Source organism: Mesoplodon bidens (genome assembly GCF_964165515.1).
Source record: "Mesoplodon bidens genome assembly, chromosome: 9".
Lineage (NCBI taxonomy): Eukaryota > Metazoa > Chordata > Mammalia > Artiodactyla > Ziphiidae > Mesoplodon > Mesoplodon bidens.
In genome coordinates, this window is record NC_138166.1 from 103625693 (window position 1) to 103644211 (window position 18519).

At 46.4% G+C, this 18519-nt stretch overlaps 1 protein-coding gene across 5 annotated transcripts in view; it reads left to right on the plus strand.

Moving 5' to 3' along the window:
• The window catches only part of DPP6 (dipeptidyl peptidase like 6), a gene marked incomplete at both ends in the record, with an annotated part of 1069187 nt that overhangs the window by 766754 nt on the left and 283914 nt on the right, over nucleotides 1-18519 (plus strand). For all 5 annotated transcript variants that reach the window (XM_081243456.1, XM_081243458.1, XM_081243455.1 and 2 more), the window contains one exon: nucleotides 1359-1433. In XM_081243456.1, the coding sequence (XP_081099582.1) occupies nucleotides 1359-1433 (75 nt within the window). The remainder of the gene's footprint in view (nucleotides 1-1358; nucleotides 1434-18519) is intronic.

An 18519-nucleotide genomic window follows, 5' to 3' on the forward strand; every position in this document is an offset into this window, starting at 1 on the left:
CTTCTGCAGTCATTCTTGGACATGTGCATAGTGGCAGAATATTGAAGTTGTCCGTTGTCTTCTGGTGTCAAACCTCATACTATAAACAAGTGTTCTTTTTGTGGTCTATGTAGTGCCAAGTTTTTCACACTTTTGTGCTTTTTATTGGTGATTATGCTGCTTAAAATGGCTCCCAAGAATAACGCTGAAGGCCTGTCTTGTGTTCCTAAGTTCAAGAAGGCTGTGATGCTGTTTTTCTTACAGAGAAAAGACGTATTAATGAGCTTCGTTCAGGCACAGGTTATTGTGTTGTTAGCCATGAGTTCTGTGTTGATGAAAGCAAATATATACTCAGTAAGACGTCTTCAAACAGAAACACACCTAAGACAAGGTTAGGTACTGACTGGTTGACAAAAACACTGTGACCAGAGGCTCACAGGAACCTAACTCTGCATTCCCCTAGGAACAGGATTTGTGGAGACTTTCTAGAATGTAACTACCATGAATAACAAGAACCTCCTGTAACTGCCCTTGAGTAAGGACTGAGTGAATGAAGATATAGCCACACCATAGAATAGTATGCAAGCTTTAAAGAGCACTAATTCAGGCTAAACCTTAACTTACTGTTATGTGAGAAAACTAAGGTGAGTGTTGTGTAAGGTGACGTCATTTTTAGCTGTGGTTATACATCTAATGCTTGCATGTGGTCCTATGATCATTTGTAGAGTGATACACGCCAAGTTGACAATATAAGGCTCTTTCTAGTGGGTATGAGGGTCTGTACAGCAGTGGGAGTGCATCAGAGAAGACGGGCAAGTTGAAGGGAAACACAACATTTTCAATGTGATTTCATTTATGTAAAATTCCCTGTGTGCTCTGAAGAAATTTGAAAGAAAAAATGATAGCCCTCTATCCACTGACTTGTGGGTCAGAATCCATGAAGGTGAAGAGGCATGTTGCCAAATCATGTGTGGAATGTGATTCTATTTTAGGAACAAGTCTGCTTAATAGAAGCTTCTAAGTATAAGAATGAGCAAAGGAAAGTGTGTTTAAAGATACAGAGAGATTGGGAGTCTTGTGTGAAAAGGTTATTTGTTTTTATGTTTATTTCTACTGATTTCTTTCAGCAGATACAATGTGCTTGGTTGAAATTTGAAAAAAACTACAAATAAAATGTAAAATAGCATTAATTAACTGAACACTGTTCGGTTAACAAAAAAGGATATAGCCATTTTTAATAGACTTTAGCAAGTTGGCGCCATACTAATTTTATTAGCAAATTTTGAAAATGGCACCACAGGCACAGTTTCACTACAAGATTTTGAGTTATGTTATACGTAATACTTTAAAATTCTTTGTTCTTTGTTTTTTTCTTTTAGGAATCGTTAAGAGCTGTCAGATATGAAATATCTCCAGATAGAGAGTATGCTCTTTTTTCATATAACGTGGAACCAGTGAGTACTACTCTTTTCTATTTATAAAAAAAAATGTTTCTTTATGCTAATACCTTATTAAGTATTTTTCCTTGAATCTCTATTCTTAGTGATCTTTGAATCCTGTAGTAGTTGGTGGGTCCTGGGTTAGTCTCTTTTTATGCCACACTGCCACCTAGGAGAGAGGAAAGGTATGAAAATCTTTTTGGCAGAGGAAAAAAAAAATCACTACTTTTAGGGCCATTTCATAGGATTTTCTTGGTGAGATGGTGAGAAGTTGTCTTTTTTTTTTTTTTTTTTTTTTTTTTTTGCAGTACGTGGGCCTCTCACCGCTGTGGCCTCTCCCGCCGCGGAGCACAGGCTCCAGACGCGCAGGCCCAGCGGCCATGGCTCACGGGCCCGGCTGCTCCGGGGCACGTGGGATCTTCCCGGACTGGGGCACGAACCCGTGTCCCCTGCATCGGCAGGCAGACTCTCAACCACTGGGCCACCAGGGAAGCCCAAGAGAAGTTGTCTTTTTGTAGAGATTTATTTTACCCTTTCATGCAATTATTTTTCTTGCCATTTTTCTCAGTCATGCCATACATTCTATCCTAAGAACAAAAAGTGAATGCCAGGTTCTCCCTAAATTAAAATCAGCTGTTATTGATCTCCTAGCCATCACAGTATTCTAGAGAAGACTTGAACTATCACTTTCATTATATAAACCCCTGTTTTAAGCACTTTCTATGTGAGTCTCCCATTAAATTTCGCCAGAATTTTGTATAAAATCTCACCCTGGTCTTTAGTGGCAGCCTAAAACTCAGGCTTTTTTTTTTTTTTAACATACTAATATTTTAGAATTCATTTTGGCTCTTTAAATGAGCAAGAAGGTGAAATGTATTTGTGTAAGTGAAACAGATGTTCAGCATGTAAGAGATAGCAGCTTTAGAAATGTGCATCAGTGGAACTTTATTCTCTGGCAAATAAAATGTAGAATTCCACTGCCTTTCTAGTTCTCTTGAGACTGTTCTAATTAGAGTTTGGTGAAGCTTCTGTGAGATGTAATGGTACCTGTGTCATCATTCAGGGCTGAGTAGCTCCTTGGTGAGTTTGAGAGAATCTTCTTCCCCTGGCATGAGACAGCCCAGTTTGTCAAGTTACATGCGAACGAGGAAGCTGGGGTTTGCATAGAGATGCAACTCTAATTCTAGAAATTTTAGAATTTCTTCTAAAAGTTACTTGTTGACAACTGGATTATTTCTTGGAGATTTCAGCCTCAATTAAAATTTCAATTGGAGAGTTATTCCTCCAAAAGTAGATCTTTTTTTAATTCTCTATCTTAAATTTTCCATTTACTAGTTTTTTTAATGTCCGTTATGTAAAAGTTTTCTTTTTATCCATCTGGATCCTTTGGAACAACTGGTCAGCTTTATCTGTTTGATCAGGGAAGTCAGTGAACTTAATGTACTGAAAACCAACTTTTAGCCTTGGGACTCTGCACATCCTACACCCAGCCCTACATACCTCTAAGCATGATGTCCACGGCTCAGAGCATTCCAGCTCCTTTCGCCACCCATGTTAGCTAGCAAAAATGTAACCTCCACCCCTGAATAAGAGAAAAATCCCAGTAGATATTTGAAGGACTTTCATAGGAATGGGGTAATGAATTTGTTCTGAGTTGCTCCAGGGAGACAAAACCAACACCTGAGTGAGAAAAGCACAAAAAGACAGATTTCGGGTCATCTTACCAGAGAATCTTTTAATGATGAGAGGATCCCAACAGTGGGATGAGTTACCTTGTTTGGTAATGAGCTTCCTGTTCCTCAAGACTTGAAAACAAAGTTTTATATTTGTTCTTCAGAATCTTTTAGAAGAGGTTCTCCTATCTGCTCACTTGGAATACGTTGATCTAGCCTAGGACCCTATGTTCTGTCCATCATAGAATTCTCTACCATCCTCCTCCTTTCTCCCAGTGCTCCTCTGGAAACTGTGCCCTGGGATCCCATTGCCACCGATAACCATTTAGGGAAGAACATTCTGCTAAATCTGAGTCTTCACCATGCTGAGCACTGGCTGTAAACAAGAACCTTGACTAACCCTTTCTCCCTGTGCACCGTCCCTTGGCCTTTGCGGTAGAACTGTGTTCAGTTTGTTTTCTCAACTGAGGGAAAATGTAAAAAATTTGGAGTGGATTCAGCTATATTTTAAACTATAAAAATGATTAAAGTATTGAAAATGTGTGCTATGTAAAAAAATCTATAGAAATGGATACTTTTAATGTGAGTCAAAGAAGTAACCCTTAATAGTTTTCAAGTACTGAGCAGTTACTGTACATATGACTATGCAGGCAAGTAGTCTGTATTGTGTATTTCTTCCTTCAGTTATTTAGACTAATTGCTATGTTGCATCAGTTCCCAGCAGTTTGACATAAACTAGTTTTATTTGCCCATTTTTACGTTGTCAGCTGTTCAGAGAGCAGGGAGGTCTTTTTGTCTCCTGTCTCCACGTGGCCCTCAGGACCTGGCCCAGGACCATGTGTGTATATTTGGTGCTGAACCGATATGTTTGTGGCATTATCCTCTCTCTGAACTTTTTGGCTCTGGATTAGGATTCAAGGTGATTTTATGTACTCTTAAGTCCTTGAAATTTTATCAAATACACAAAAAGATAAAATTATGTCATGAAAGGAAGAGACCTTATTTGTGAAACATCTTAGTAACAGCCCATGTTTATTCTGGAAATGGGAGATCATGGTAATTAGCATAGCTTTTTTCCTACTAAACTCGTCTAATTTTATTAAATCTATAACTTAGTTATAGATCTGAATATCTACAAATCAGCTAATTTTAACTATGTCAACCCTATGCTTTTTTATGTAAAAAGTTATCAATTAGATTGGAGAAAGAGTAAACCCAAGCACAGTTTTCCATTTATCCAGGCATTAGATACCTATAGATTCATTAATGTCTCTGTAATTGGAAAATAATAAACAATATCATGTTTTATTTATGTGGTACCAGTCCTGTAGTTTGCAAAATGTGTTTATTTACATTATCTCATTTCTGCTGGAAAGATCATGCCTGCCCCAAAGAGCCAGTGTTTCCTAACTGAGTGTTACTTTGTTTTTTATGTATAGGACTTCATAGCATTTCTCAATGTATAGCTTATGAAGGGTTCTCTTGAAACCAAGCTAGACACTGGGGAGTATAGTAATTTTTTACTTTTAATTTGAAAACTATATTAACTATACTTACTAAACTGTACTAATAGGGGTAAATTTCCTTAAAACAAAGTTATCTAATTAGAGCAGCCATGTTCCTTCATATCGAAGTATATTTGGCAAATGTTAAAAGTTTCTAAAACTCTTTGGGAAGGAGAAAAAAATTTAAACTGTGGTATCTTAGAGCATGAACAAATATTAATACATTTTGTGACTTTCAAAGAGGAAAGAGAAATCATATCTGGAAAATGTTCTTCCTTAGAGATTATTTTCTGCAAGAGCCAGTGAATATTTGTGACAATTTTTGTTGCATTGTTTAAAAGAGATAATCAGGGTGACTGTTCTCAAAACCTGTGGAACATTGTTATGATCCCAATAAAATCTTGCCCAACATCTGATCTAAATAAAATCCCAGTCACACAGTCATGGAATTAGCAAAGTGAGTTTGTGTATATCAGTTTATCTCTTTTAGCTACCTGTTGCTACATAACAAACTACCCCAAAACGTAGTGGCTTAAGGTAAACAACATTAACAATTTCATGGTTCCTGTGGATCAGAAATCTGGACTCAGGTTAGCTGGATCCTTGGATGCCAGGTCTTTCATTAGCTGGATGCCAGGTCTTTCATGGGCTGGAATCCAGGTGTCATCTGAGCTGCAGGCTCACCTCAAGGCTCGACTGGGGAAGGACTCGCTTCCGAGTTTACCTGTGTGATTCTTGACAGGGTTCCGTTTTTCAAGGCCATTGGGTTTCTCATTGGCCCAGAGACTGTCCCCAGGTCCTTGCACCACAGGGCTCACCATGGGACAGAGCAGCAGGGAAGAGGAGCCCAGACAGTGTCAGTAGGATGGAGGTCACAGTGTTTGTGAACTGATGTTCCCTCACTGTCACCAGAGTCCATTTGTGAGAAATGAGTCCCTGTGTCCAGCCCTCTGGGGGAGGGGATTCACAAGAGAGTGAACACCAGGAGGGGGGATGGTTGAGAGCCTTTCCAGGAGCTTCCTATCATACCATCAGAGCCTAAGAAAGTAAAGCTGCTCATATTTATGTTTCACTAAGTGAACCTACAATCTGCTGAAAGGACATGATATATCTGCTTAAAGAGTATAATGAGTTCCTTCCTTCCTTACATGGCTCGCAAAGTTCCAAGAAGTTAGAGAAGCCAGGAGGTGTGATTATAGCCTCTAGAGAGAGCTCTGCTTGGGGCAGGAAAACCAAGTTCTCATCGGTCCTCTGCAAGTGACTTGCTAATGACCTAAGGTGGCCCAGACTTCTGTGGTTCTTCCATCAGAGAAATGGAGATGCTGCCGTGTTCATTAGTGACTTAGGGATATTATGAAACCGACGTGGAGGATCACTTAGCTATCTGGGTTACTGTGTAAATTAAATTCATGATATAAGAAGATGCCTAACCCAGACCTTGAATACAGTGGGGTTCTATCCACGTAATTTCTTGTTATTATTTTAGTTTTTTATTGTTATATTTTCAAGCTTGGTGGAATGCTACATAAATCCAGGGAAGTGCAGTATTCCTATGATTCTCTTGGGAACCCAAATGAAAACATACTCTTTTTTTTAATGCTAACTGCTTCTGGAGTCTCAAATTTAGCAATAAAATTAGAATACAGTGAGAAATCATTAGGCCATTAAATGTGGATACATTTCTCTTGGATTACTGGTACATATTTTAAAGAGTTTTTTAAAGTTTTGTGCTGAAAAAGGAGAGTGTACAAAGAAATATTATTATGTTCTTTCTGTCTTCTAAGGATTGCATATTAGTAGTTAGTGATGACATGGCTTACTAGTTGGGGAAGTTAATCAAATCATTTGTTATTCTAAATACAGGCTCCTGGAGGTGGCATTCACATCCATACCCAGGTGTCGCTATTGTCGTTTTTAAAAAATTTATTTTTATTGAAGTATAGTTAACTTACAGTGTTGTGTTAGTTTAGTTTCAGGTGTACAGTTATGCGTGTGTGTGTGGGGGGGTGTGGGGGTGTGTATATTCCTCTCCACTGTGGTGTGTCACAGGATAGTGAATGTAGTTCCTGGTGCTCTATGGTAGGACCTTGTTGTTTATCCATCCGACATATAACAGTTTGAATCCGCTAATCCCAAACTCCCAGTCCCTCCGTCACCCACCCACCTTTTGTTAAGTTTTGTGTCTCTCAGCCATCCCTAGTAACCCCTGCCTGTGGGCCATGGCACAGAGGCTCTGGAAATCCACGTGTGGGGCTTAATCAGCCTTGGGCATTTTTCCTTCCTACAGAGGCAGAAAGTGGCATTTTCCTTGGGTCTCTAGCACTTAAAACTGAACCAACTCACAGACCTGCTCTCTCTTTGCTTTTCTCAGAGATGGATGGTAGGTGCTGGTGACACAGACAAGTTTGTGGTCCCTTGGCTTCCAGCATCTTTCCGCCTCAGTGGAGGGGGGAGGGGTGCACAGCCCCTACGTGCTCAATTCCCCCCTCCCCGACAGGCATCCCGCTCAGACCTGAGAAAAGCTGATTTGATGCTGGAGCTTCTCACTGCGGGAATTTGAAGCTGTTTTCACATATGAGAAATTATTACCCTTTTCCTGCCCTTGTGGTGAGTTGATGTAGCTCATTTTGCCATCTAAGGGACCATGAACTTTATAATTCACGTGGAGCTTGAAAAGTAGCCAAACACGGACAAGTCTGATCGAGGCTGTTTGTTTTAAGGTGAACCTCAGCTGAATTCCAGAAACTCCAACGCAGCTGTCAGGGGGAGGTACCCATTTACCTATATCTATGAGAGTTAATTTTTAAAAATAACTTGAGGCTTTATAACCACAAGGGATTGGCTATAAATTATTGAACCCATACTTATGGACTGACATAACTCTATAACAAATCAAGTCATGTAATTCTGAGTATATGAGTTCCTATATTGCAACGAATGTAGTTATTGTTGTGTGCTTCTGATGTTTACCACCATCCAGCCCTTCCTCATTAGAAGAACTGATGAAATCTTTGCCCCGTCCTGACTAAGGGAAATGAGTTTCTTAATTCTTCTGCTGTTGATGCGTTGTCTGCCGAGCCTTTTCTGGGCCCGTCTCTGAGAACCAGCTGATCCCAGTGTTCTTGCTGGATGAATCCCTTGCACATTTCCATGTGTCAAGGCTGAGGTCAGCATTGCAAGGAGGTCTCCGTCTCCCTCTGCAGCTGCCCACAGGTCTAACTCTGAGGGGCAGGGTCTAGGTCACCGGCATTTGGGCAGCCTCGGGGATGGCAGGAGGTGGGACACATTGCCTCCAGGCAGATGCTGTCCCAGAACCGCCTGGAAGAGCCCCTCAGACCCCCACCAGCATTTCTCAGAAGCCCCTTTGTTCTGTGATTAAATGCAGGGTCTCCGTTCCAACCATCTTCCCTCCAGCAACAGAATTTATAAGAGAAATTGCTCGCCTTCATTTGTTGGCACCTTGGTATTTTGCTCTTTAACTACTGAAGGCCCAGTTGTCTGTGGTTCTTCCTCTGTTAGACCACTGAAAACTGTCGTATGACTTTTGGAGTATGTGTTCACATAGCTCATGAAGCGCTGCACGTGGTCGCACCAGGTTGTGAAAGTCCAACGGTCGGTCAGAGTGCTTGGGGGACTCTGAGGCAATGTCACGGTTCTGCTCGCTGTCTCAGAGGACAGTACGTTCTTCCTTTGCCAGAGGTTTGGTCGTGGTTGATGATTTTTGTTTGTTTTTGAAATTGAAGCCTCTTAGCCTGATTTTGGTTTGTTTGTTGTTGTCGTTGTGTTAACACAAAACTGGTTGAAGATGCATTCACACAGAATTTTGGTTTTTTGTTTTGTTGTTTATTTTTATACGTCTTTCTATTCAAGTTTTAGAGCTAAATTTAAAAGCACAAAATTAGACATAGGAAAAATGCGACCCAAACGATGGTTCTTTTCTCAACAGAATGCAAACATTGTTAAGGTAGTTGTGTGTGTGTGTGTGTGTGTGTGTGTGTGTGTGTGTGTGTTGTGTCGCTCTGGCTGGAGGGGAGAAAGAGTGTTGAACTGACCTGAAGCACTCCATGGGTGCAGAAGTGTAGTGATCAATATTGGCGGAGAGTGTCTGTAGGTGCTGGAAATACTTGTTTCTACCCTGGAGTGTCGTATAAAGAGGCTGTCTTGGCATAGCTACAGGCAGCAGGGAGTCCTAATGCGGCCGTGCGTGCAGGACTGGGCGTGCAGTTTGAGTGGTTGTAACAACTGGTAGCCTGTGCCCTCTGACCTTGCACACCTGGCAATTAAGAGTAGCCCCTTACTTGACCTCTGTGCTTCTCCTCGGGCCCCTCTCCAGCTGATCTCTCCAGTGTGGCCAGATAACCTTAAGACATCCATAAATAGGATCACGTGGGTCTCTGTCCCCCTGGCTCTCACCTGAGACTGGTGGCCTGCTCCAATTCACGGAGGCCCCAGGCCCCACCCCACACACGCCTCCGCCTGCTCTTCGCAGCCATGTCACCTCCTCTGTGCCCCTGGCTCTCACCTGAGACTGGTGGCCTGCTCCAATTCACGGAGGCCCCAGGCCCCACCCCACACACGCCTCCGCCTGCTCTTCGCAGCCATGTCGCCTCCTCTGTGGTTCCACCATGCCACGCCCCTCCTGACCTCAGGACCTTTGAACTCACTGTGCCCCCTCCCACCCTCTCTGGGGCCTTCTGACCACAGGAAAGGGACACTTCCCGGTGGAGGCAGAGGCTTGTTTGTCTGTAGGCAAAGTGGCAGCAGGATCATTGAGTTTCCTTTGATGCATCCTTTTATTTTTCCCAATAATGCGTAAGTGCCATGACAGAGGAGTGGGGGGTCTGAAGAGCCAAAAAGGACGAGCTGGCATCTCAGCCCGCTGGAAGAAAGCCTCACCTTTAACAGCTGGGGGATTAGCAGGCTTGTGGGGTTTGTACCGATGAGGATGCCATGAAGGCAGACCGCCAGGTACGTGCTTTTCCCCAGGAGCACTTACCTGCCCAATCCTCAGTCCCCTGGTGTCATCTGGGGCTGGAATTTGTCAGGTGAGTGAAATTGGGAGTTAAGGGTGTTTTCAAAGGAGTGATTATCGTGATGGACCATGGAAACTCACCTGCCCATGGAGGGAAGTAAAGCCAGGAGGGGCCATAGGTAGAAAGTAGGGGGGTCTTTGGTCGGGTCAGAAACCTGGAGGGGAGGAAGGGTGAGCAAAGGCAGCAGAAGTGTCGTTATCAGAAAGTGCGTGTGAGAAGCTGCAGGTCGTGCCTCGTGATGACAAGGTCAATGGAAGAAAGAAAGACAGGTGAGGGGTCAGGGTGCTAACGGTATAGGACACACATACTGGAAGTTGGGGGGTGTGACCTGGGAGACGAGGGAGGATTCAGGGATGGGCAGGGGAGGACATTTCTCCTACATGTTCCAGCCCTTGGTACGTGGGAAGGCGGGGGTGAGGTGAAAGAGATGCTCCATTGAAGAGAGGGCGCTGTGACCCGCCGAGAGCCTGGCGTCAGCGAAGGCACGGGGAGGAAGGGACAGCATTCAGGAAGAGGCCACCAGTCAAAGGGCGGGTGTCTCGGAGGGCATGGCGGAGGGCTTGAGAAGCAGAGGATGGTCCTGGCAGCGGACGCTGAGCATCTGTGAAGAGAGGGTATTGAGGAGGTGGCTGCTGCAGCCTCTGGGCGGCAGCGATGATGTTGTGCTGGTCGTTCCCAAAGACCACCAGCTGGAGGAGGGTCTCTGAGCAGTCCCAGTTAACCAGTGAAGTTGTGTAATGAGTAATAAAAGAAACAAAGAAATGGAAATGAGAAGAGTGGGTTTTCGGAGGGGCACGGGGAGGTAGGAAAGAGAGAACCCTTAATTGCTTTTATTATGAATGGCCATCATTGTGATGTAGTGAGGGGGAAAAGAATGACTCAAATTCTTGGGAAAGATCTCTTCTTCTTTCCGGTTCAGCAGTCCATTATCGTGGGTGAGCTCATTCACAACAATTATAGGCAGAGACTCAGAGCTAATTAATATGGCCCCGAGCTGCTGGGCCTCCAAACAACAATTAGGGCTCAGAGACTCTTACGGGGCTCATTCTCTCTCCTTGGTGGTTAGAGCATTTTTATGTTACTTAAAACTTGAACGAATTAATCATTGTTTTAACTTAGGACCAATTCCATTTGTGATATTCAGCTCCAGCTGCCATCAAAGAAAATGATTTAACAGAATGTTATGAAGATGCCATTCCGAGTATTACCAATAGCACACACATCGCCATTTTAGTTCAGGGGTAAAAATGAGACAACCCATTTCTAGAAGCAGGTTAGGACATGCTTTTGCTTTTTCTCTAGGCAGCTAATCTTGTAATTTTTATAATAACAGGTAGACTTTCTTGAATGTCATTTTCAAGAGTTTATTGGGTTCCCACTTCTTTCTTCATGTTTCCCACAGTAAGTAAGCTGTGTAATTGGGAAAACCCTGTGATACACTCTGTGCATGGTACAGCAAGTACCTTGGGAATTTGGAATTTTATTAAACAATAGGTTTTAATTTTCTGTAGTCTTTTTCCATCTTAACTGGGTTTCTTTACTCCTGAGTGTTATTGTAGCAAAAAGCCTGAAAGCAAGAGAGGGAAGTCTTCAGTGTTGCTCTGTCGTGTGATAACGCACACGAATATCCAGACTTGGCGGGTTTTACTGAGGCACCTGCTATGGTGGGACTTGCAGCCAAGCCAGTAACCACAGTTTTTGTATCTGTAGAAATTAATGAGCAGAAGTGGTGCGTGGCTTGAAGCATTCCTAACTTGGGTGCCACCCTGGGCCTTTCAGTGACTTGCCTCCACCGGATGGTGGTGCCAGCTTAACAGACGAAGTGTTGGTGTTTGCAGGATTTGTGTGTTGATGTGTGTGCGCCTGTGTGTACATGCGTGTGAAGGGGTAGTACATAATTTCCACTAAAGGGGAGAGAGGAGAGGGGAGTGTACGGTGTTATTCTTCCAACAGCACCGCCAGCTGTTGTATAATTAAGAAGTTATACACTGGAAAGGTAGTCATCCTTTTAAGCAGAAGGAGAGTGAGCCAGTCTTCACCACTCCATAATCCAGCTCTCTACCTGACGTATGCACCACAGCTTTGAGAGGTTCTGAAATTGTTTTGGCTTCCAAAAAGCTACCAAAGATAATTAATCATCGAGAGAAGGAAATCCCTTTCTTTCCTTGACACTGGAATGAGGAAAGGTGAAGGGACTGAAATTCATGAGTAGAATTTGGCTGCTACTTAGCTCTGATTACATGATCCCTTGGATGAGAAGATAAGAAAGAATTAGTGAAATCATCCAATAATTTAATCTGTATAATGTCACAACAGTCATTTTTACTTAATTGCCCCTGTCCTGAATTAACCAAGAGTTTTGACAGCCTCCGGGTATTCTTAAAAAGCCAGGTAGGAGGATGCTGTTGGCAAACTTGCCTTCCAGGTTGATGTGACTTAAGTACCAGTCACATCCGCTGCTGAGGGTCACCAGGCAGCCCAAGGGGATGAAAGCATGTGGGTCCGGCATGAGAGGAGGCCCAGACAGGAGCAGACAGGAAGGGAGCAAACAGGTCCTGGGGCCAGTCCATCCACATGTACTTAAATGCACATTCCCTCTGAACCGCTGAGCGAAAAGAGGATCTTGAGTGAAAACCTAGGAAGGGTTAGGAAAGCAAGAGCATGAGAGCTGCTTCACATCATAAGTATCCCTCTGAGCACAGCAGCGAGAGAGGAGAGAGGCAGACACAGTGAGGAGAGCGAGTTATCAACAGGACCCTAGGGACGCCCTGGGGAAAAGGAGGATAAACTCCCTGTATACCCTGGAACAAAATGCTTAGACGAGAGAACACTTTCCCAGGGAGGAGCCCCATTGCCAGATACTGAGTTTCTCACGTTAGTAGTACTTCCTTATGGGCCCATCTCCAGTAGAGTCACACTGGATTAGGACTTCAACATATGGATTTTGAGGGAGCTCCATAGCTTTCCACCCCCAGTCCCCCCAAATTCATGTTCTTCTCACGTGCATTCATCCCATCCAAACAGCCTGGAAAGTCTTAACTCATCCCAACCTCAGCTGTACGTCTCAGTCCAAAGTCTCACGTAAACATCATCTAAATCAGGTGTGGGTGAGACTCCAAGTATGATTCACCCTGAGGCAGAATTCCTCTCCAGCTGTGAACGTGTGAAACCAGACAAGTTATGTGTTTTCAAAATACAGCAGTAGGACAGCCATAGGCTAGACATTCCCATTCCAAATGAGAGAAATCAGAAAGAAGAAAGGGGTCACCAGCTCCACGAACGCCCAGAACCTAGCAAGGCAAGTTCCTTTATATCTTAAGTTCCCAGAATAATCCTTTTCGGGTCCACGCTCCTCCTCCTGGGCCTGGTGGGGTGGCAGCGTCACCCTCACGGCTCTCAGCAGGGGGGCACTGCCCCTGATACCCTAGGCGGGGCATCCTGGCCCCCCAAACTGGAGAGGTGACCCCAGCCCTGAAGATCTCTGAATTGCCTCCAGGGTCTCTCATCCCTTTTCTCGAAGGTTGGAGCGCGTCTGCAGCCAGATAGCTCTGTGGTCCCTTCCTGTAGAATCTGAGAGGTCTGGCATTGCCTCTCATTCTGCCCCGTCTTTTCTGTGCCCTTAGTCCTAGAGGGCAGTGTTTCTGCTGGTTTAACCCCATCTCTGTTCCTGCCTACTGCTGAGTGGCCGATGACGTTCGTGGTTCACACCCACGCCAGCCTCTTTATCAGTGGTTCTTCAGGACCTCTGGAGCATTCGCTTCAGAACAAGCCTTCTCACTTTTCACAATGTGCACAGGTTGAGAACTTTCCAAATCTTTCAGTTCTGGCTCCTTTTTTCTCAACCATTCCTTCTTCAGTTCATCTTGCTCCTTTCACATTTTGCTAAGAGCACCAGGAGGATCCAGGCTGTACTGTCAACATTCTGCTTAGAAACCTCCTCAACTGAATGTCCAATTTCATGGCTCACAAGCTCTATCTTCCACAGAAGATTGGAACACAGTGCAGCCAAAATTATTTGCCACTTCACAACAGGAGTTGCTTTTCTTCCTGTGTCCAATAGCATCTGAGACCTCATCAGAACGGCCTTTCAGTCCACACTTCTACCAACAGTGCCTTCTCTGCAACCCAGGCTTCTCCTGGCAGGCACCTCGGAACTCCTCTAGCCCCTGTGCATCACCGAGTTCCAAAGCTGTCTCCACGTTGTTAGGGATTGGCTACAGCAGCACCCATTTCCTGGCACCCAAATCGGGCTGCTGGGACAAAACACCACAGACTGGGTGCATCAAACAACAGAAGTTCATTTTCTCACAGTTTTGGAGGCTGGAAGGTCAGGGTGCCAGCAGATTCGATTTCTGGTCAGGGCCCTCTTCCTGGCTTGTAGGCGGCGTCCGTCTTGCTGTGCCCTCACAGGCCTTCCCTGGGGGTGTGTGTGTGCAAGCTCTCTGGTGCCTTTTCTTACGAGAGCACCAGTTCTGTCAAATCAGGGGCCACCCTTGTGACCTCATTTAACCTTAATTACACCCTTACAGGCCCATCTCTAAATACAGTCACATTGGGGTTAGGACTTCGGTATATGAATAGGTCAGGGATACAAACATTCAGTCCAAAACACAACCCTCCTCCAGCCTCCCCTGGCTGGTACTCTTGACAGAACCAGAGATTACTTGCCAGTCCTTCCTGCATTGACTTCCCTGGTCCCAAATCCCCAGAGGCTCCATTGGTGCTTCTCCTGTGCCTGCCCAGTTAGGGTTCACCCAGTGCACAGACTTAACTGGTTTTCCTCTGAGTCTTGGCCTAGGTTGTTCTTCCTTCTCATGCGACATACTCGCCCTGGGCAACTTTATCTAAAACTGCAATTACTGTGCAGGCTGTTGCCACCCCCCAAAATGTGGTCCACTAACTGGCAGCAAAAGTGTCACCAGGAAGCTTGTTAGAAATCCTGAGTCTCAGGCCCCTGCTCAAACCTTCATGAACCAGGGACTTCCCTGGTGGTCCAGTAGTTAAGACTCTGCTCTTACAATGCAGAGGGCGTGGGTTCAATCCCTGGTCGGGGCACTAAGATCCCACATGCTGCAGGGTACGGCCAAAAGGTAAAAAAGAATAATAATGATAAAATAAATAAAACAAAACAAAAAAAAACCTTAATGGATCAGAACCTGCACTTTAAAGTAGACCTGGACGAGACTCGTATGTGAGACGCGCTTTTCTATACAACAGTGACTCCCAATCACGTTCTGGTCCAGGTCTCTCACTGGTCTCCAGGGCGTATATTCTGCTGTCTCCTGGGGGCCCCTAGAGACCTCAGACCCCTCATGTGCAGAGTGAACTCATCAGCTACACCCCAAATTGGCCTCACTTTCTGTGTCCCGCATGTTAGTGCGTTGGGATAAGCACCACCAGCCCCTAGTTCCAGGGCCCTGGGCATAGGCCTTGCGCCTGCGTCCTCCCCCTCCACCACCTGGCATCGTCACTGCGCCCTTGCCTTTGAATATGCCCACTTGCATCTTTCCCCATTGCTGCTGCCCCGGGAAGCCCACCTTCATTTGTTGCCTAAGAACTACGTTCGCCTCCCAAAGGGCCTCTTTGCCTTAGGCCTCCCTCCCCAGAGCCCACAGATTTAACCTGTTCTCCAACCTGCCTTCAGGGTGACCTCCAATGCGCCAGTCAGATTATCCCAGTCCCCAGTTTCCATCCCTTGGTTTCCCCTCACATCTTCCTGCCCGCATCCTCGGTATCGCTTTCAGGAAGTGGTCCTTTTGGCTTTGACACATCTCCATCTGTGACGTCCAGACCTGTTTCAGCCCCTGCATGACCAGACCTCCCTCTGGCCTTCGCCTTCACCCCTGAAGTTCTCTCTGCGAGGAACACTGCCACCCCCACCTCCGTCACCCCAGAGCTCCTGCATATCCCTCCCGTAGGAAGAGTGTGCAAGAGGGCGCCCGTGCCCCCTGTACAGACCACAGGGTCCACAGCACTTCACAGTTTTCCAGTTGCGGGCTGATTGGTCTCCACCCACACTGGACTTGAAGATCCTCAAAGATGGCCTTGCATGCTGGCAGTCCCATAACGGATCCCCCACTGGTCTTCAGTTCGCAAATGGAAGACCCCAGCCCCACCTCCACATGGTGGCTCGTGACCACTCAAGCCTCCTGGGCTGTGAGCACAGGTGAGGATGGACTGCATTGCCCAGGAAGCCCATCGTGGCGGCGAACAGTGTCAGCTCCCACGATTCCAATTCCCTGACTCAAATGCACTTTTGTTAAGCTGCGCGTGTATGAGAGATGTTGTGCTGAAATATCTTTTAAAGCCTCTCGTACTGAAGAGGCTTTTAATGTCATAAATATTTAAAAACACTTTGTGGCTGATCTCTGTAATTATTCAACTCAGAATGCACACAGAACTGCTGCCTTTGGTGGACTCTGGTTACGATGCTTCTCGACCCATCTGAAGTATCTCCCTGTATTTCAGTTTATATATAACATGACGAAAAATTGAATTTTTTCTTTCTCATTTTTTAATGTTTATAGCTTTTGGGGGGGTGTACAGTTCTATGAGTTTCAAAACCTGTGTAGACTTGTGTAACCATCACCGCAAATCAGGATCCTAAACGGCTCCATCCCCCTGGAAAACCCCCTCATGCTGCCCCTTTGCCTTCAGGCCCTCCTCCACCCCGGCCCCTGGCAACTAGTGACCTGTTTTCTGTCCCTATGCTTTGACCTTTTCTAGAGTGTCATATAAATGACAACAAACAGCATGTAACCTTTCCAGAGTACCTTTAAAGAGGAGAGTACCTTTTGATGTCCAAATATGGAGAAAATCTAAGGCTTCTTTGGAATATTATTACCTGCGCTGTTTTTGCCAGAACTTATTGGCTGTTTTGGTGAAGCACGTGACACCAAGTGGAGCCGTAGAAGATGTGGTGACCGTGTCCTTAACTTCGATGTTGAAAATCCAGCAGGGCTTTAGTGGCTGTACCCTCTGCATGGGGTGGGGTCTCTGCCTGCGCAGTGTCCGATGTGAGTGCAAAGAGGAACCCACGGGGGGCCAAGACCAGGCTGAGCGGGGAGAGTCACAACCACGTCTCTGAGCGGTGACTCCAGGGCGTTCTGCGGGGAGCTGAGGGGGGCACGGGGGCTGGAGCAGCTGTCCGACTTCAGTGGTCAAGTGAAGAAACGAGAGGGGGAGAGGCATTCCAGATGGGAGAACCCCATGAGCACATGCTCGGGGGGCATGTGCCTGGTCATCGTGGGCGGTGAGATTTATGCTCACCGTCCACCAGAGCAGCCAGCGCGTGAGGGCGAGTCTGTGGAGCTCATGTTGGCAAGAAGGCAGGCTGCGGCCAGACCGACGTGTTCGGCTTGATCCTTTGTGCTGCCATCTTGGAGAGAGAACCACGTGGCTGCTGAGTGGGAGGACAGGGAATTGACGGGGACCCAGCCACCGTGTGGCCTAACAGACCAAGGGAGATGTTTGCGGGAGGACCCCTGAGAAAGCTCAGCTCTCTTGAAGGAGAGACAGACTCCCTCTCGACCGTGCCCGCCTTCAGGGAAGCTGAGATGTCAGGCCTGAGGATAAGCCAGGACCAAAGCCCATGGGAAGATGTCAGAGCAGATGCAGAGCCCAGGCCCTGGATGGCTCCGTCCATCTGATGCCGCCGACCACTGTCCTCTGGACTCCTTAAGCCAGAGAAGTTAACTCCTGGTTGTCTGAGCCACTGCCCGCAGGGATTTTCTTACTTGCAGGTAAATGAACCCCCATTGGCCGCACGTGCTATTTCCTGCTTCTGGATCTCCTTTTCGACCTTGTCCAACTGGGACCTCTTCCATTCAGAAATTTAACTTCTTTATGGACGCTTCCACAGATGCCCCGGCATCACATGGAACTCGGTAAACTGTTAAACACACCTGTCTCCCCGTCCCTGAGCTGCGAGTCCCCCCGGACGTGAAAGGTGGCCTGATTCCCTTTGCACCTGGCAGGTAATGAATGATCAGCAAGTATTAGTTGAATAAATGGACGGATGAATGAACCAGTGCCACAGCTCAAGAAAGGGAAAGATGGGAAATGGACGGTCCTATGAGTCCTTGCTAAATCATGGCCTGTATTCCACCAGAGAAGGCAGCGCGATGGTTGAGGGTTTGACTCTGACAACCAGGGTGGTAATTCTTGTTGTGTTTATCATCGGGACATCACAACTGACCCTGCAGGGTAGGGGAGCCCACGTCCCATCCTGACGTCAGTTCTGCCGCATCCAGATGGCCTCTCCCTGTAAGTCACAGGCCATCGGCTTACACCGTCCTGTCTGGCTAGGGTTATCGTGTGGTCGCCTCATACCTGAATTGAGCTGAATTGCATGACTGGCCCCACAGACTTGGACCCCTGTTCCTCTCCCTCCATTTCCACTGCTGCTGCCCGTTTGGATTCTCGTTACTGCCTGCCGAGGCCAGTGCTACATCTCCCTCCCGACCCCCACCCCCCATGCACCTCCACGGGTACCTGGCTCTAATCCCTGCCCTCCTCCGTGCAGAAGAGCATACCTGTGCCTACAGCCCAGCCGGGAGGTGATGCACGGCCACGTGGAGGGGGCTGGTTTTATGTCTGCATCCCCAGCGTCCCAGCCCCTCGGCCAAAACAGCGTCATGGAGTCATGGAGCTGATGTGGACCTTTCCAGGGCGGTCCCACCAGCCCCCCACCTCACAGAAGAGGAGCGTGCCATCTGCAGGCCTGGAGCTGCCTGGTCCCACGTGCCGGGGGCGGTCAGCGTGGTGAAGTCGGGCGGGGACCCATCTTCCTGCCCCGGGCCATCTTTTCCGTCCGTCACTGTCTCTCCCACTTCACTGTTTTGTGTGCCCCGTCTCAGCAGCCGACAGAGGTGGCCGCTTGCACATACAC